This window comes from Carcharodon carcharias, chromosome 3 (genome assembly GCF_017639515.1).
Source record: "Carcharodon carcharias isolate sCarCar2 chromosome 3, sCarCar2.pri, whole genome shotgun sequence".
NCBI classification, from domain to species: domain Eukaryota; kingdom Metazoa; phylum Chordata; class Chondrichthyes; order Lamniformes; family Lamnidae; genus Carcharodon; species Carcharodon carcharias.
In genome coordinates, this window is record NC_054469.1 from 919,255 (window position 1) to 937,705 (window position 18,451).

The 18,451-nt window shown below is 53.3% G+C and overlaps 1 protein-coding gene across 1 annotated transcript in view; it reads left to right on the forward strand.

Moving 5' to 3' along the window:
- The first annotated feature begins 1,530 nt into the window (after positions 1-1,530).
- The window catches only part of LOC121275851 (plectin-like), a 253,127-nt gene continuing 236,206 nt past the window's right edge, over positions 1,531-18,451 (forward strand). The window contains exon 1 of the mRNA XM_041183572.1: positions 1,531-1,600. Within this exon, the coding sequence (XP_041039506.1) occupies positions 1,546-1,600 (55 nt within the window). The 5' untranslated portion in view covers positions 1,531-1,545. The remainder of the gene's footprint in view (positions 1,601-18,451) is intronic.

The window sequence follows — 18,451 nt, forward strand, 5'->3', positions numbered from 1 at the left end:
AATATAAAAGCAGGGATGTGCTGCTGAGGCTTTATAAGGCTATGGTCAGACCACATTTAGAATATTGAGCGCAATTTTGGGCCCCGTATCTCAGGAAGGATGTGCTCGCCCTGGAGAGGGTCCAGAGGAGGTTCACGAGAATGATCCCAGGAATGAAAATCTTAACATGTGAGGAATGTTTGAGGACTCTGGGTCTATACTCGATGGAGTTTAGAAGGATGAGGGGGGATCTGATTGAAATTTACAGAATACTGAAAGGACTGGATAGACTGGACGTGGGGAAGATGTTTCCATTAGTAGGAGAGACTAGAACCCGAGGGCACAGCTTCAGAGTAAAGGGAAGACCTTTTAGAACAGAGATGAGGAGAAACTTCTTTAGCCAGAGAGTGGTGAATCTATGGAATTCATTGCCACAGAAGGTTGTGGAGGCCAGGTCATTGAGTGTATTTAAGACCGAGATAGATCGGTTCTTGATTGGTCAGGGGATCAAAGGTTACGGGGAGAAGGTGGGAGAATGGGGTTGAGAAACTTATCAGCCATGATTGAATGGTGGAGCAGACTCGAAGGGCTGAATGGCCTAATTTCTGCTCCTATGTCTTATGGTCATATGGTGCTTGCACATCCTAACCGACTGCCTTTCTCTGGAGATGTTTTTATCAAGTGTGACCCAGAAATGTGTAATATAATCAGAGTAAAACTGTGGTATAGGTCATTCACAATCTCAGATGTGATGGAACAGGCTCTAGGGGCTAAATGTCCTCCTTCTGTTTCTGTGGAATGCTCCTGGGTAATAGGAGAGTCACTGCAATCAAACAACAGGGTGGGGGTTTGGGGCAGGGCAGACTTAGGATGAGGGGGAGTAGGACAGCGGGGATTTGACTGAGTCCCAGTTAAGCAGTGGAACTTAGATCTGAGGCTTGTGATAAATTAGGAATTGGATTTGTAAAGATGAAGCTTGTTAGGTGTCAGGAGAAAATTGGGAAGTTTCAGATTAAGCTGAGGCCTAAGAGAACCCTTCCTTGCTTTATCCAGAAGCTGGGCTTGGGGTCTCTTTTCTCTTGCTCAGTTGTGCCTGGGGCCTGGGACACTGAAGATACTGGGACACCGGAGGCCTGGGGCCTGGGACACCGGAGGCCGGGGATGCTAGGGCAAGGGAGGCCTGGGGACTGGGACAGCAGGAACCTGGGGTGTGCCCTGGAGCTGGGGCCTGAAGTGGAGTGTTGCCTGTTATCCCAGCTGTGTGTTAGCAGGTCCTGAGTAGAGCTGAGTGGATCTGAGCTGAACCAAGAATTGTCAGGGTGCAGCCCATTTACATGCCAGCCTGAGAGAGATTGTTGAAAATCCTGTGAGCAGTCCAGGAGAGGCAGGCGAGGGGAGGGGAGGCTGAGCCAAGAAATTTTCTGTCAGTTTGAGAGCTCAGATCTGGGCTGTGGAGAGAGGGATCGGGGTTCTGATATATAATCTTTGGTGGGATTATTTCTACCTGGTAGAATGTTTGAGTGGAGTTCAAGTAGGCAGAACATTGACATTACAGCCTGGAACACAATGGAACTAGATGATGGCAGCTCATTCATGGAAGATTTAATTCAGCAGGGACAAGGTAAGGCAGCTGCTGCCTGATCGCAGCCTGTTGCTGATCTGAGTGGGGGTTGGGGTCAGACCGTCAGAACTTAACCTTGTCAAAGGTTCTCACTGCTTGCCGAGATTGTGTTTGAGGGATGTTAACTGTACCTGTGTGTGTCAGTGAGCTGTATGCACCAGTGAGCTGTGTGTGTGTGTGTGTGTCGGTGAGCTGTGTGTGTGTCGGTGAGCTGTGTGTGTGTCGGTGAGCTGTGTGTGTGTGTGTCGGTGAGCTGTGTGTGTGTGTGTCGGTGAGCTGTGTGTGTGTCGGTGAGCTGTGTGTGTGTGTGTCGGTGAGCTGCGTGTGTGTGTGTCAGTGAGCTGCGTGTGTGTGTGTCAGTGAGCTGTGTGTGTGTGTGTCAGTGAGCTGTGTGTGTGTGTGTCAGTGAGCTGTGTGTGTGTGTGTCAGTGAGCTGCGTGTGTGTGTGTCAGTGAGCTGTGTGTGTGTGTGTGTGTCGGTGAGCTGTGTGTGTGTGTGTCAGTGAGCTGTGTGTGTGTGTGTGTCGGTGAGCTGTGTGTGTGTGTGTCGGTGAGCTGTGTGTGTGTCGGTGAGCTGTGTGTGTGTGTGTCGGTGAGCTGTGTGTGTGTGTGTCAGCGAGCTGTGTGTGTGTCGGTGAGCTGTGTGTGTGTGTGTCGGTGAGCTGCGTGTGTGTGTGTCGGTGAGCTGTGTGTGTGTGTGTCAGTGAGCTGTGTGTGTGTGTGTGTGTGTCGGTGAGCTGTGTGTGTGTGTGTCGGTGAGCTGCGTGTGTGTGTGTCGGTGAGCTGCGTGTGTGTGTGTCAGTGAGCTGTGTGTGTGTGTGTCAGTGAGCTGTGTGTGTGTGTGTCAGTGAGCTGTGTGTGTGTGTGTGTGTCGGTGAGCTGTGTGTGTGTGTGTCAGTGAGCTGTGTGTGTGTGTGTCAGTGAGCTGTGTGTGTGTGTGTCAGTGAGCTGTGTGTGTGTGTGTGTCGGTGAGCTGTGTGTGTGTCGGTGAGCTGTGTGTGTGTGTGTGTCGGTGAGCTGTGTGTGTGTGTGTCGGTGAGCTGCGTGTGTGTGTGTCAGTGAGCTGCGTGTGTGTGTGTCAGTGAGCTGCGTGTGTGTGTGTCAGTGAGCTGTGTGTGTGTGTGTCAGTGAGCTGTGTGTGTGTGTGTGTCGGTGAGCTGTGTGTGTGTGTGTCAGTGAGCTGTGTGTGTGTGTGTGTGTCAGTGAGCTGTGTGTGTGTGTGTGTGTCAGTGAGCTGTGTGTGTGTGTGTGTCAGTGAGCTGTGTGTGTGTGTGTGTCGGTGAGCTGTGTGTGTGTGTGTCGGTGAGCTGTGTGTGTGTGTGTCGGTGAGCTGTGTGTGTGTCGGTGAGCTGTGTGTGTGTATGTCGGTGAGCTGTGTGTGTGTTGGTGAGCTGTGTGTGTGTGTGTCGGTGAGCTGTGTGTGTGTGTGTCGGTGAGCTGTGTGTGTGTCGGTGAGCTGCGTGTGTGTGTGTCGGTGAGCTGTGTGTGTGTCGGTGAGCTGTGTGTGTGTGTGTCGGTGAGCTGTGTGTGTGTGTGTCGGTGAGCTGTGTGTGTGTCGGTGAGCTGTGTGTGTGTGTCAGTGAGCGTGTCAGTGAGCTGCGTGTGTGTGTCAGTGAGCTGTGTGTGTGTGTGTCAGTGAGCTGTGTGTGTGTGTGTCAGTGAGCTGTGTGTGTGCGTCAGTGAGCTGTGTGTGTGCGTCAGTGAGCTGTGTGTGTGCGTCAGTGAGCTGCGTGTGTGTGTCAGTGAGCTGTGTGTGTGTGCGTCAGTGAGCTGCGTGTGTGTGTCAGTGAGCTGCGTGTGTGCGTCAGTGAGCTGCGTGTGTGTCAGTGAGCTGTGTGTGTGTGTGGTGTGTGTGTCAGTGAGCTCTGTGTGTGTGTGTGTCAGTGAGCTCTGTGTGTGTGCGTGTCAGTGAGCTGTGTGTGTGCGTGTCAGCGAGCTGTGTGTGTGTGTGTCGGTGAGCTCTGTGTGTGTGCGTGTCAGCTGTGTGTGTGCGTGTCAGCTGTGTGTGTGCGTGTCAGCGAGCTGTGTGTGTGTCGGTGAGCTGTGTGTGTGTCGGTGAGCTGTGTGTGTGTGTGTCGGTGAGCTGTGTGTGTGTGTGTCGGTGAGCTGTGTGTGTGTGTGTGTCGGTGAGCTGCATGTGTGTGTGTCAGTGAGCTGCGTGTGTGTGTGTCAGTGAGCTGCGTGTGTGTGTGTGTCAGTGAGCTGTGTGTGTGTGTCAGTGAGCTGTGTGTGTGTGTCAGTGAGCTGTGTGTGTGTGTCAGTGAGCTGTGTGTGTGTGTCAGTGAGCGGGTCAGTGAGCTGCGTGTGTGTGTCAGTGAGCTGTGTGTGTGTGTGTCAGTGAGCTGTGTGTGTGTGTGTCAGTGAGCTGTGTGTGTGTGTGTCAGTGAGCTGTGTGTGTGTGTCAGAGGGCTGTGTGTGTCAGTGAGCTGTGTGTGTCAGTGAGCTGTGTGTGTGTCGGTGAGCTGTGTGTGTGTGTGTCGGTGAGCTGTGTGTGTGTGTGTCGGTGAGCTGTGTGTGTGTCGGTGAGCTGTGTGTGTGTGTCAGTGAGCGGGTCAGTGAGCTGCGTGTGTGTGTCAGTGAGCTGTGTGTGTGTGTGTCAGTGAGCTGTGTGTGTGTGTGTCAGTGAGCTGTGTGTGTGTGTCAGTGAGCTGTGTGTGTGTCAGTGAGCTGTGCGTGTGTCGGTGAGCTGTGTGTGTGTGTGTCGGTGAGCTGTGTGTGTGTGTCGGTGAGCTGTGTGTGTGTGTGTCGGTGAGCTGTGTGTGTGTCAGTGAGCTGTGTGTGTGTGTGTCAGTGAGCTGTGTGTGTGTGTGTCAGTGAGCTGTGTGTGTGTGTCAGTGAGCTGTGTGTGTGTGTCAGTGAGCTGTGTGTGTGTGTGTCGGTGAGCTGTGTGTGTGTGTGTCGGTGAGCTGTGTGTGTGTCGGTGAGCTGTGTGTGTGTCGGAGAGCTGTGTGTGTGTGTGTCGGAGAGCTGTGTGTGTGTGTGTCGGAGAGCTGTGTGTGTGTGTGTCGGTGAGCTGTGTGTGTGTGTCAGTGAGCGTGTCAGTGAGCTGCGTGTGTGTGTCAGTGAGCTGTGTGTGTGTGTGTCAGTGAGCTGTGTGTGTGTGTCAGTGAGCTGTGTGTGTGTGTCAGTGAGCTGTGTGTGTCAGTGAGCTGTGTGTGTGTCAGTGAGCTGTGCGTGTGTCGGTGAGGTGTGTGTGTGTGTCGGTGAGGTGTGTGTGTGTGTCGGTGAGCTGTGTGTGTGTCGGTGAGCTGTATGTGTATCAGTGAGCTGTGTGTGCGTCAGTGAGCTGTGTGTGTGTCAGTGAGCTGTGTGTGTGTGCGTCAGTGAGCTGCGTGTGTGTGTCAGTGAGCTGCGTGTGTGTGTCAGTGAGCTGCGTGTGTGTGTCAGTGAGCTGCGTGTGTGTCAGTGAGCTGTGTGTGTGTGTGGTGTGTGTGTCAGTGAGCTCTGTGTGTGTGTGTGTCAGTGAGCTCTGTGTGTGTGCGTGTCAGTGAGCTGTGGTGTGTGCTGTCAGCAGCTGTGTGTGTGTGGGTGTCGGTGAGCTCTGTGTGTGTGCGTGTCAGCTGTGTGTGTGCGTGTCAGCGAGCTGTGTGTTGTCGTGAGCTGTGTGTGTGGTCCGTGACTGTGTGTGGTGTGTGTCGGTGAGCTGTGTGTGTGTGTGTCCGGTAGCTTGTGTGTGGGGTGTCGGTGAGCTGTGTGTGTGTGTGTCGGTGAGCTGTGTGTGTGTGTGTCGGTGAGCTGTGTGTGTGTCGGTGAGCTGTGTGTGTGTGTGTCGGTGAGCTGTGTGTGTGTGTGTCGCTGAGCTGTGTGTGTGTCAGTGAGCTGTGTGTGTGTGTGTCAGTGAGCTGTGTGTGTGTGTCAGTGAGCTGTGTGTGTGTGTCAGTGAGCTGTGTGTGTGTGTCAGAGGGCTGTGTGTGTCAGTGAGCTGTGTGTGTCAGTGAGCTGTGTGTGTGTCAGTGAGCTGTGCGTGTGTCGGTGAGGTGTGTGTGTGTGTCAGTGAGCTGTGTGTGTGTGTGTCAGTGAGCTGTGTGTGTGTGTGTCAGTGAGCTGTGTGTGTCAGTGAACTGTGTGTGTGTCAGTGAGCTGTGTGTGTGTCAGTGAGCTGTGTGTGTGTCGGTGAGGTGTGTGTGTGTGTCGGTGAGCTGTGTGTGTTGGTGAGCTGTGTGTGTGTGTGTCGGTGAGCTGTGTGTGTGTGTGTCGGTGAGCTGTGTGTGTGTGTGTCAGTGAGCTGTGTGTGTGTGTCAGTGAGCTGTGTGTGTGTGTGTCAGTGAGCTGTGTGTGTCAGTGAGCTGTGTGTGTGTCAGTGAGCTGTGTGTGTGTCAGTGAGCTGTGTGTGTGTGTGTCAGTGAGCTGTGTGTGTGTGTGTCAGTGAGCTGTGTGTGTGTGTGTCAGTGAGCTGTGTGTGTGTCGGTGAGCTGTGTGTGTGTGTGTCGGTGAGCTGTGTGTGTGTGTGTCGGTGAGCTGTGTGTGTGTCGGTGAGCTGTGTGTGTGTGTCAGTGAGCGTCAGTGAGCTGTGTGTGTGTGTCAGTGAGCTGTGTGTGTGAGTGTCGAGTGAGGCTGTGGTGTGTGTGTCAGTGAGCTGTGTGTGTGTGTGTCACTGTGTGTGTGTGTGTCAGTGAGCTGGTGTGTGTCAGTGAGCTGTGGTGTGTGTCGTGAGCTGTGTGTGTGTGTCAGTGAGCTGTGTGTGTCAGTGAGCTGTGTGTGTCAGTGAGCTGTGTGTGTGTGTCAGTGAGCTGTGTGTGTGTGTGTCAGTGAGCTGTGTGTGTGTGTGTCAGTGAGCTGTGTGTGTGCGTCAGTGAGCTGTGTGTGTGCGTCGTGAGCAGTGTGGTGGTCAGTGAGCTGGTGTGTTTGTCTGAGAGCATGTGTGTGTGTGAGTCGTGAGACTGCGTGTGGTGTCAGAGAGCTGCGTGTTGTGCGTCGTGAGCTGCGTGTTGTGTCAGTGAGCTGTGTGCTGTAGCTGCTGGTGTGTGTGTCAGTGAGCTGTGTGTTGTGTGTGTAGTGAGCTGTGTGTGTGGTGTCAGTGAGACTGTGAGTGTGGTGTCAGCGAGCTGTGTGTGTCAGTGCTGTGGTGTGTCTGTGTGCTGTGCTGTGTCAGCTGTGTGTGTGGTCGTGAGTGTGTGTGTGTGTGTCGGTGAGCTGTGTGTGTGTCGGTGAGCTGTGTGTGTGTCGGTGAGCTGTGTGTGTGTCGGTGAGCTGTGTGTGTGTCGGTGAGCTGTGTGTGCGTCAGTGAGCTGTGTGTGTGTGCGTCAGTGAGCTGCGTGTGTGTGTCAGTGAGCTGCGTGTGTGCGTCAGTGAGCTGCGTGTGTGTCAGTGAGCTGTGTGTGTGGTGTGTGTGTCAGTGAGCTCTGTGCGTGTGTGTGTCAGTGAGCTCTGTGTGTGTGCGTGTCAGTGAGCTGTGTGTGTGCCTGTCAGCAAGCTGTGTGTGTGTGTGTCGGTGAGCTCTGTGTGTGTGCGTGTCAGCTGTGTGTGTGCGTGTCGGTGAGCTCTGTGTGTGTGCGTGTCAGCTGTGTGTGTGCGTGTCAGCGAGCTGTGTGTGTGCGTGTCAGGAAGCTGTGTGTGTGTGTGTGTCAATCAGCTTTGTGAGTGTGTCAACGAGCTGTGTGAGTGTGTCAATGAGCTGTGTGTGTGTCAATGAGCTGTGTGTGTGTCAGTGAGCTGTGTGTGTGTCAGTGAGCTGTGTGTGTGTGTCAGTGAGCTGTGTGTATGTCAGTGAGCTGTGTGTATGTCAGTGAGCTGTTTGTGTGTCAGTGAGCTGTGTGTGTGTGTCAGTGAGCTGTGTGTGTGTGTCAGTGACCTGTGTGTGTGCGTGTGTGTGTCGGTGACCTGTGTGTGTGTGTGTGTGTGTGTGTGTATGTCGGTGAGCTGTGTATATGTCAGTGAGCTGTGTGTGTGTGTGTGTGTGTGTGTGTGTCAGTGAGCTGTGTGTGTGTGTGTGTGTCAGTGAGCTGTGTGTGAGTGTGTGTGTCGGTGACCTGTGTGTGTGTCGGTGAGCTGTGTGTGTGTCAATGAGCTTTGTGTGCGTCAGTGAGCTGTGTGTGTGCGTCAGTGAGCTGTGTGTGTGCGTCAGTGAGCTGTGTGTGCGTCAGTGAGCTGTGTGTGTGTCAGTGAGCTGTCTGTGTGTGTCAGTGAGCTGTGTGTGTGTCAGTGAGCTGTGTGTGTGTCAGTGAGCTGTGTGTGTGTGTCAATGAGCTGTGTGTGTGTGTGTGTCGGTGACCTGTGTGTGTGTGTGTGTGTGTCGGTGAGCTGTGTGTATGTCAGTGAGGTGTGTGTGTGTCAGTGAGCTGTGTGTGTGTGTGTGTCAGTGAGCTGTGTGTGAGTGTGTGTGTCGGTGAGCTGTGTGTGTCGGTGAGCTGTGTGTGTTGGTGAGCTGTGTGTGTGCCAATGAGCTTTGTGTGCGTCAGTGAACTGTGTGTGTGCGTCAGTGAGCTGTGTGTGTACGTCAGTGAGCTGTGTGTGCGTCAGTGAGCTGTGTGTGTGTCAGTGAGCTGTCTGTGTGTGTCAGTGAGCTGTCTGTGTGTCAGTGAGCTGTGTGTGTGTCAGTGAGCTGTGTGTTTGTGTCAGTGAGCTGTGTGTTTGTGTCAGTGAGCTGTGTGTTTGTGTCAGTGAGCTGTGTGTTTGTGTCAGTGAGCTGTGTGTGTGTCAGTGAGTTGTGTGTGTGTGTCAGTGAGCTGTGTGTGTGTGTGTGTGTCAGTGAGCTTTGTGTGTGTCAGTGAGCTTTGTGTGTGTCAGTGAGCTGTGTGTGTGTCAGTGAGCTGTGTGTTTGTGTCAGTGAGGTGTGCGTGTGTCGGTGAGGTGTGCGTGTCGGTGAGCTGTGCGTGTGTCGGTGAGCTGTGCGTGTGTCGGTGAGCTGTGTGTGTGTGTCGGTGAGCTGTGTGTGTGTGTCAGTGAGCTGTGTGTGTGCGTCAGTGAGCTGTGTGTGTGTGTCAGTGAGCTGTGTGTGTGTGTCAGTGAGCTGTGTGTGTGTGTGTGTGTGTGTGTCAGTGAGCTGTGTGTGTGTGTCAGTGAGCTGTGTGTGTGAGTGTGTGTGTCGGTGAGCTGTGTGTGCGTCAGTGAGTTGTGTGTGTGCATCAGTGAGCTGTGTGTGTGCGTCAGTGAGCTGTGTGTGTGTCAGTGAGCTGTCTGTGTGTGTCAGTGAGCTGTGTGTGTGTCAATGAGCTGTGTGTGTGTCAGTGAGCTGTGTGTGTGTGTCAGTGAGCTGTGTGTGTGTGTCAGTGAGCTGTGTGTGTGTGTCAGCGAGCTGTGTGTGTGTGTCAGTGAGCTGTGTGTGTGTGTGTGTATGTCAGTGAGCTGTGTGTGAGTGTGTGTGTCGGTGAGCTGTGTGTGTCGGTGAGCTGTGTGTGTCGGTGAGCTGTGTGTGTCGGTGAGCTGTGTGTGTCGGTGAGCTGTGTGTGTCGGTGAGCTGTGTGTGTGTGTCAATGAGCTTTGTGTGCGTCAGTGAGCTGTGTGTGTGTGTCAGTGAGTTGTGTGTGTGCGTCAGTGAGCTGTGTGTGCGTCAGTGAGCTGTGTGTGTGTCAGTGAGCTGTCTGTGTGTGTCAGTGAGCTGTCTGTGTGTGTCAGTGAGCTGTGTGTGTGTGTCAGTGAGCTGTGTGTGTGTCAGTGAGCTGTGTGTGTGTCAGTGAGCTGTGTGTGTGTGTGTGTGTCAGTGAGCTGTGTGTGTGTCAGTGAGCTGTGTGTGTGTCAGTGAGCTGCGTGTGTGTGTCAGTGAGCTGCGTGTGTGTGTCAGTGAGCTGCGTGTGTGTGTCAGTGAGCTGTGTTTGTGTGTCAGGGAGCTGTGCGTGTATCGGTGAGGTGTGCGTGTGTCGGTGAGGTGTGCGTGTGTCGGTGAGGTGTGCGTGTGTCGGTGAGGTGTGCGTGTGTCGGTGAGGTGTGCCTGTGTCGGTGAGGTGTGCCTGTGTCGGTGAGCTGTGTGTGTGTCGGTGAGCTGTGTGTGTGTCAGTGAGCTGTGTGTGTGTGTCAGTGAGCTTTGTGTGCGTCAGTGAGCTGTGTGTGTGTGTCAGTGAGCTGTGTGTGTGTGTCAGTGAGGTGTGTGTGTGTCAATGAGCTTTGTGTGCGTCAGTGAGCTGTGTGTGTGTGTGTTTGTCAGTGAGCTGTGTGTGTGTGTCAGTGAGCTGTGTGTGTGTGTCAGTGAGCTGTGTGTGTCAGTGAGCTGTGTGTGTGTGTCAGTGAGCTGTGTGTGTCAGTGAGCTGTGTGTGTGTGTCAGTGAGCTGTGTGTGTGTGTCAGTGAGCTGTGTGTGTGCGTCAGTGAGCTGTGTGTGTGTGTGTCAGTGAGCTGTGTGTGTGTGTGTCAGTGAGCTGTGTGTGTGTGTCAGTGAGCTGTGTGTGTGTGTCAGTGAGCTGTGTGTGTGTGTGTGTCAGTGAGCTGTGTGTGTGTGTGTGTGTGTGTCAGTGAGCTGTGTGTGTCAGTGAGCTGTGTGTGTGTGTGTGTGTGTGTGTGTGTGTGTGTGTGTGTCAGTGAGCTGTGTGTGTCAGTGAGCTGTGTGTGTGTGTCAGTGAGCTGTGTGTGTCAGTGAGCTGTGTGTGTCAGTGAGCTGTGTGTGTGTGTCAGTGAGCTGTGTGTGTGTGTCAGTGAGCTGTGTGTGTGTGTGTGTCAGTGAGCTGTGTGTGTGTGTGTGTGTGTGTCAGTGAGCTGTGTGTGTCAGTGAGCTGTGTGTGTATGTCACTGAGCTGTGTGTGTATGTCAGTGAGCTGTTTGTGTGTGTGTCAGTGAGCTGTGTGTGTGTCAGTGAGCTGTGTGTGTGTCAGTGAGCTGTGTGTGTGCATCAGTGAGCTTTGTGTGCATCAGTGAGCTTTGTGTGCATCAGTGAGCTGTGTGTGGGTGCGTGTCTGTGAGGTGTCTGTGTGTCAATGAGCTTTGTGTGCATCAGTGAGCTGTGTGTGTGTGTGTCAGTGAGCTGTGTGTGTCAGTGAGCTGTGTGTGTCAGTGAGCTGTGTGTGTGTGTCAGTGAGCTGTGTGTGTGTGTCAGTGAGCTGTGTGTGTGTCAGTGAGCTGTGTGTGTGTCAGTGAGCTGTGTGTGTGTCAGTGAGCTGTGAGTGTGTCAGTGAGCTGTGTGTGTGTGTCAGTGAGCTGTGTGTGTGTCAGTGAGCTGTGTGTGTGTCAGTGAGCTGTGTGTGTGTGTGTATCAGTGAGCTGTGTGTGTGTGTGTGTCAGTGAGCTGTGTGTGTGTGTGTCAGTGAGCTGTGTGTGTGTGTGTCAGTGAGCTGTGTGTGTGTGTGTGTCAGTGAGCTGTGTGTTTGTCAGTGAGCTGTGTGTGTGTGTGTGTCAGTGAGCTGTGTGTTTGTCAGTGAGCTGTGTGTGTGTGTGTGTCAGTGAGCTGTGTGTGCGTGTGTGTCAGTGAGCTGTGTGTGCGTGTGTGTCAGTGAGCTGTGTGTGCGTGTGTGTCAGTGAGCTGTGTGTGCGTGTGTGTCAGTGAGCTGTGTGTGTGTGTGTCAGTGAGCTGTCTGTGTGTGTGTGTGTGTCAGTGAGCTGTCTGTGTGTGTGCGTGTCAGTGAGCTGTGTGTGTGCGTGTCAGCGAGCTGTGTGTGTGCGTGTCAGCGAGCTGTCTGTGTGTGTGTCAGGAAACTGTGTGTGTGTGTGTCGGTGAGGTGTGTGTGTGTCAGTGAGCTGTGTGTGTGTGTGTCAATGAGCTGTGTGTGTGTCAGTGAGCTGTGTGTGTGTCAGTGAGCTGTGTGTGTGTCAGTGAACTGTGTGTGTGTGTCAGTGAGCTGTATCTGTGTCAGTGAGCTGTGTGTGTGTCAGTGAGCTGTGTGTGTGTGTCAGTGAGCTGTGTGTGTGTCATTGAGCTGCGTGTGTGTCAGTGAGCTGCGTGTGTGTCAGTGAGCTCTGTGTGTGTGTGTCAGTGAGCTGTGTGTGTGTGTCAGTGAGCTTTGTGTGCGTCAGTGAGCTGTGTGTGTGTGTGTCAGTGAGCTGTGTGTGTGTGTGTCAGTGAGCTGTGTGTGTGTGTCAGTGAGCTGTGTGTGTGTGTGTGTGTCAGTGAGCTGTGTGTGTGTGTGTGTGTGTGTGTGTGTGTGTGTGTGTGTGTCAGTGAGCTGTGTGTGCCAGTGAGCTGTGTGTGTGTGTCAGTGAGCTGTGTGTGTGTGTCAGTGAGCTGTGTGTGTCAGTGAGCTGTGTGTGTCAGTGAGCTGTGTGTGTCAGTGAGCTGTGTGTCAGTGAGCTGTGTGTGTGTGTCAGTGAGCTGTGTGTGTATGTCAGTGAGCTGTGTGTGTATGTCAGTGAGCTGTGTGTGTATGTCAGTGAGCTGTGTGTGTGTGTCAGTGAGCTGTGTGTGTGTGTCAGTGAGCTGTGTGTGTCAGTGAGCTGTGTGTGTCAGTGAGCTGTGTGTGTCAGTGAGCTGTGTGTGTCAGTGAGCTGTGTGTGTCAGTGAGCTGTGTGTGTGTGTGTGGCAGTGAGCATGTGTGGTGTGTGTCAGTGAGCTGTGGTGTATGTCAGTGAGCTGTGTGTGTGTGTCAGGAGCATGTCAGTGTGTCAGTGAGCTGTGGTGTTGTCAGTGAGCTGTGTGTGTGTGTGTCAGTGAGCTGTGTGTGTGTGTCAGTGAGCTCTAGTGTGTGTGCGTGTCAGTGAGCTGGTGTGTGTGCGTGTCAGTGAGATGATCTGAGTGCGTGTCAGTGAGATGTGTGTGTGTGTGTCACTGAGATGTGTGTGTGTGTCAGTGGAGATGTGTGTGCGTGTCAGAGAGCTGTGTGTGGTGTCAGTGAGCTTGTGTTGTGTGTCAGTGAGCTGAGTTGTGTGTCAGTGAGCTTTGTGTGCATCAGTGAGCTTTGTGTGCATCAGTGAGCTGTGTGTGGGTGCGTGTCTGTGAGGTGTCTGTGTGTCAATGAGCTTTGTGTGCATCAGTGAGCTGTGTGTGTGTGTGTCAGTGAGCTGTGTGTGTCAGTGAGCTGTGTGTGTGTGTCAGTGAGCTGTGTGTGTGTCAGTGAGCTGTGAGTGTGTCAGTGAGCTGTGTGTGTGTGTCAGTGAGCTGTGTGTGTGTCAGTGAGCTGTGTGTGTGTGTATATCAGTGAGCTGTGTGTGTGTGTGTCAGTGAGCTGTGTGTGTGTGTGTGTGTCAGTGAGCTGTGTGTGTGTGTGTGTCAGTGAGCTGTGTGTGTGTGCGTGTCAGTGAGCTGTGTGTTTGTCAGTGAGCTGTGTGTGTGTGTGTGTCAGTGAGCTGTGTGTGCGTGTGTGTCAGTGAGCTGTGTGTGCGTGTGTGTCAGTGAGCTGTGTGTGTGTGTGTCAGTGAGCTGTGTGTGTGTGTGTCAGTGAGCTGTCTGTGTGTGTGCGTGTCAGTGAGCTGTGTGTGTGCGTGTCAGCGAGCTGTGTGTGTGCGTGTCAGCGAGCTGTCTGTGTGTGTGTCAGGAAGCTGTGTGTGTGTGTGTCGGTGAGGTGTGTGTGTGTCAGTGAGCTGTGTGTGTGTGTGTCAATGAGCTGTGTGTGTGTCAGTGAGCTGTTTGTGTGTCAGTGAGCTGTGTGTGTGTCAGTGAGCTGTGTGTGTGTGTCAGTGAGCTGTATCTGTGTCATTGAGCTGCGTGTGTGTCAGTGAGCTGTGTGTGTGTCAGTGAGCTGTGTGTGTGTGTCAGTGAGCTGTGTGTGTGTCATTGAGCTGCGTGTGTGTCAGTGAGCTGTGTGTGTGTCAGTGAGCTGTGTGTGTGTGTCAGTGAGCTGTGTGTGTCATTGAGCTGCGTGTGTGTCAGTGAGCTGTGTGTGTGTGTCAGTGAGCTGTGTGTGTGTGCGTGTCAGTGAGCTGTGTGTGTGCGTGTCAGTGAGCTGTGTGTGTGCGTGTCAGTGAGCTGTGTGTGTGCGTGTCAGTGAGCTGTGTGCGTGTCAGCGAGCCGTGTGTGTGCGTGTCAGCGAGCTGTCTGTGTGCGTGTCAGGAAGCTGTGTGTGTGTGTGTCGGTGAGGTGTGTGTGTGTCAGTGAGCTGTGTGTGTGTGTCAGTGAGCTGTGTGTGTGTGTCAGTGAGCTGTGTATGTGTGTGGCAATGAGCTGTGTGTGTGTCAGTGAGCTGTGTGTGTGTGTCAGTGAGCTGTGTGTGTGTCAGTGAGCTGTGTGTGTGTCAGTGAGCTGTGTGTGTGTCAGTGAGCTGTGTGTGTGTGTCAGTGAGCTGTGTGTGTGTCAGTGAGCTGTGTGTGTGTCAGTGAGCTGTGTGTGTGTCAGTGAGCTGTGTGTGTGTCAGTGAGCTCTGTGTGTGTGTGTCGGTGAGGTGTGTGTGTGTCGGTGAGGTGTGTGTGTGTCGGTGAGGTGTGTGTGTGTCATTGAGCTTTGTGTGCATCAGTGAGCTGTGTGTGCGTCACTGAGCTGTGTGTGTGTGCGTCAGTGAGCTGTGTGTGTGTGTGTCAGTGAGCTGTGTGTGTGTGTGTGTGTGTGTCAGTGAGCTGTGTGTGTGTCAGTGAGTTGTGTGTGTCAGTGAGCTGTGTGTGTGTCAGTGAGCTGTGTGTGTGTGTGTGTGTCAGTGAGCTGTGTGCGTGTCAGTGAGCTGTGTGTGTGTCAATGAGCTGTGTGTGTGTGTGTCAGTGAGCTGTGTGTGTGTGCGTGTCAGTGAGCTGTGTGTGCGTCAGTGAGCTGTGTGTGTGTCGGTGAGGTGTGTGTGTCGGTGAGGTGTGTGTGTGTCGGTGAGCTGTGTGTGTGTGTCAGTGAGCTGTGTGTGTGTGTCAGTGAGCTGCGTGTGCGTCAGTGAGCTGCGTGTGCGTCAGTGAGCTGCGTGTGCGTCAGTGAGCTGCGTGTGTGTCAGTGAGCTGCGAGTGCGTCAGTGAGCTGTGTGTGTGTCAGTGAGCTGTGTGTGTGTGTGTATGTGTCGGTGAGGTGTGTGTGTCGGTGAGGTGTGTGTGTGTCGGTGAGTTGTGTGTGTGTCGGTGAGTTGTGTGTGTGTCGGTGAGGTGTGTGTGTGTCGGTGAGGTGTGTGTGTGTCAGTGAGCTGTGTGAGTGTGTCAATGAGCTGAGTGTGTGTCAATGATCTGTGTGTGTGTCAATGAGCTTTGTGTGCGTCAGTGAGCTGTGTGTGCGTCAGTGAGCTGTGTGTGCGTCAGTGAGGTGTGTGTGTGTGTGTGTGTGTGTCAGTGAGCTGTGTGTGTGTGTCAGTGAGCTGTGTGTGTGTTGGTGAGCTCTGTGTGTGTGTGTCAGTGAGCTGTGTGTGTGCGTGTCAGTGAGCTGTGTGTGTGCGTGTCAGTGAGCTGTGTGTGTGCGTGTCAGCGAGCTGTCTGTGTGCGTGTCAGGAAGCTGTGTGTGCGTGTCAATGAGCTGTGTGTGTGTGTGTCAGTGAGCTGTGTGTGTGTCAGTGAGCTGTGTGTGTCAGTGAGCTGTGTCTGTGTCAGTGAGCTGTGTGTGTGTCAGTGAGCTGTGTGTGTGTCAGTGAGCTGTGTGTATGACAGTGAGCTGTGTGTGTGCGTGTCAGTGAGCTGTGTGTGTGCGTGTCAGTGAGCTGTGTGTGTGCGTGTCAGTGAGCTGTGTGTGTGCGTGTCAGTGAGCTGTGTGTGTGCGTGTCAGTGAGCTGTGTGTGTGCGTGTCAGTGAGCTGTGTGTGTGCGTGTCAGTGAGATGTGTGTGTGCGTGTCAGTGAGATGTGTGTGTCAGTGAGCTCTGTGTGTGTGCGTGTCAGTGAGCTGTGTGTGTGCGTGTCAGTGAGATGTATGTGTGCGTGTCAGTGAGATGTGTGTGTGTGTGTCAGTGAGATGTGTGTGTGTCAGTGAGATGTGTGTGCATGTCAGTGAGCTGTGTGTGTGTGTCAGTGAGCTGTGTGTGTGTGTCAGTGAGCTGTCTGTGTGTCAGTGAGCTGTGTGTGTGTGTGTCAGTGAGCTGTGTATGTGTCAGTGAGCTGTGTGTGTGTCAGTGAGCTCTGTGTGTGTGTGTCAGTGAGCTGTGTGTGTGCATGTCAGTGACCTGTGTGTGTGTGTGTGTGTGTGTGTGTGTGTGTCAGTGAGCTATGTGTGTGTGTGTCAATGAGCTGTGTGTGCGTCAGTGAGCTGTGTGTGCAGCAGTGAGCTGTGTGTGCGTCAGTGAGCTGTGTGTGTGTCAGTAAGCTGTATGTGTGTGTGTGTGTCAGTAAGCTGTATGTGTGTGTGTGTGTCAGTGAACTGTGTGTGTGTGTGTCAGTGAGCTGTGTGTGTGTGTCAGTGAGCTGTGTGTGTCAGTGAGCTGCGTGTGTATGTCAGTGAGCTGCATGTGTGAGTGTGTGCGTGTGAGAGAGGGTGTGTGCGTGTGTGTGTGTGCATGTGTGTGCGCATGTGTGAGTGTGTGTATCAGTGAGCTGCATGTGTGTGTCAGTGAGCTGCGAGTGGGTGTGTGTGTCAGTGAGCTGTTTGTGTGTGTGTGTGTGTGTATGTATCAGTGAGCTGCATGTGTGTGTCAGTGAGCTGCATGTGTGTGTGTGTGTGTGTGTGTCAGTGAGCTGTGAGTGTGTGTGTGTCAGTGAGCTGCGTTTGTGTGTCAGTGAGCTGCGTTTGTGTGTCAGTGAGCTGCGTTTGTGTGTCAGTGAGCTGCGTTTGTGTGTCAGTGAGCTGCGTTTGTGTGTCAGTGAGCTGCGTTTGTGTGTCAGTGAGCTGCGTGTGTGTGTCAGTGAGCTGTGTGAGTGTGTCTGTGTGTGTGTATCAGTGAGCTGCATGTGTGTGTGTATCAGTGAGCTGCATGTGTGTGTGTGTGTCAGTGAGCTGTGTGTGTGTGTGTATGCGTGTCAGTGAGCTGCGTGTGTATGTCAGTGAGCTGCGTGTGTGTGTGTGTGTGTGTCGGTGAGCTGTGTGAGCGTGTGTGTGTGTGTGTTTGTGTCAGTGAGCTGCGTGTGCGTGTCAGTGAGTTGCCTGTGCGTGTCAGTGAGCTGTGAGTGTGTGTGCCAGTGAGCTGCATGTGTGTGTATGTGAGTGTGTGTGTGTGTCAGTGAGCTGTGTGTGTGTCAGTGAGCTGTGTGCGTATGTGAGTGTGTGTGTGTGTCAGTGAGCTGTGTGTGTGTGTGTGTGTCAGTGAGCTGCGTGTGTGTCAGTGAGCTCTGTGTGTGTGTGTCAGTGAGCTCTGTGTGTGTGTGTCAGTGAGCTGTGTGTGTGCGTGTCAGTGACCTGTGTGTGTGTGTGTGTGTGTGTGTGTGCGTCAGTGAGCTGTGTGTGCATCAGTGAGCTGTGTGTGCGTCAGTGAGCTGTGTGTGCGTCAGTGAGCTGTGTGTGCATCAGTGAGCTGTGTGTGCGTCAGTGAGCTGTGTGTGCATCAGTGAGCTGTGTGTGCGTCAGTGAGCTGTGTGTGTGTCAGTGAGCTGTGTGTGTGCGTCAGTGAGCTGCGTGTGCGTCAGTGAGCTGTGTGTGTGTCAGTGAGCTGTGTGTGTGTGTGTGTGTGTGTGTGTCGGTGAGGTGTGTGTGTCGGTGAGGTGTGTGTGTGTCGGTGAGGTGTGTGTGTGTCGGTGAGGTGTGTGTGTGTCAGTGAGCTGTGTGTGTGTGTCAATGAGCTGAGTGTGTGTCAATGATCTGTGTGTGTGTCAATGAGCTTTGTGTGTGTCAGTGAGCTGTGTGTGCGTCAGTGAGGTGTGTGTGTGTGTGTCAGTGAGCTGTGTGTGTGTTGGTGAGCTCTGTGTGTGTGTGTCAGTGAGCTGTGTGTGTGCGTGTCAGTGAACTGTGTGTGTGCGTGTCAGTGAGCTGTGTGTGTGCGTGTCAGCGAGCTGTCTGTGTGCGTGTCAGGAAGCTGTGTGTGCGTGTCAGGAAGCTGTGTGTGTGTGTGTCGGTGAGGTGTGTGTGTGTCAATGAGCTGTGTGTGTGTGTGTCAGTGAGCTGTGTGTGTGTCAGTGAGCTGTGTGTGTGTCAGTGAGCTGTGTGTGTGACAGTGAGCTGTGTGTGTGCGTGTCAGTGAGCTGTGTGTGTGCGTGTCAGTGAGCTGTGTGTGTGCGTGTCAGTGAGATGTGTGTGTGCGTGTCAGTGAGATGTGTGTGTCAGTGAGCTCTGTGTGTGTGCGTGTCAGTGAGCTGTGTGTGTGCGTGTCAGTGAGATGTATGTGTGTGTGTCAGTGAGATGTGTGTGTGTGTGTCAGTGAGATGTGTGTGTGTGTCAGTGAGATGTGTGTGCGTGTCAGTGAGCTGTGTGTGTGTGTGTCAGTGAGCTGTCTGTGTGTCAGTGAGCTGTGTGTGTGTGTGTCAGTGAGCTGTGTGTGTGTCAGTGAGCTCTGTGTGTGTGTGTCAGTGAGCTGTGTGTGTGTGTGTCAGTGACCTGTGTGTGTGTGTGTGTGTGTGTGTCAGTGAGCTATGTGTGTGTGTGTGTCAATGAGCTGTGTGTGTGTTAGTGAGCTGTGTGTGCATCAGTGAGCTGTGTGTGCGTCAGTGAGCTGTGTGTGCATCAGTGAGCTGTGTGTGCGTCAGTGAGCTGTGTGTGTGTCAGTAAGCTGTATGTGTGTGTGTGTCAGTAAGCTGTATGTGTGTGTGTGTGTGAGTGAACTGTGTGTGTCAGTGAGCTGCGTGTGTATGTCAGTGAGCTGCATGTGTGAGTGTGTGCGTGTGAGAGAGGGTGTGTGCGTGTGTGTGTGTGCATGTGTGTGCGCATGTGTGAGTGTGTGTGTATCAGTGAGCTGCATGTGTGTGTCAGTGAGCTGCGAGTGTGTGTGTGTGTCAGTGAGCTGTTTGTGTGTGTGTGTGTATGTATCAGTGAGCTGCATGTGTGTGTCAGTGAGCTGCATGTGTGTGTGTGTGTGTGTCAGTGAGCTGCGCGTGTGTCGGTGAGCTGTGAGTGTGTGTGTGTCAGTGAGCTGCGTTTGTGTGTCAGTGAGCTGCGTTTGTGTGTCAGTGAGCTGCGTGTGTGTGTCAGTGAGCTGTGTGAGTGTGTCTGTGTGTGTGTATCAGTGAGCTGCATGTGTGTGTGTATCAGTGAGCTGCATGTGTGTGTGTGTGTCAGTGAGCTGTGTGTGTGTGTGTATGCGTGTCAGTG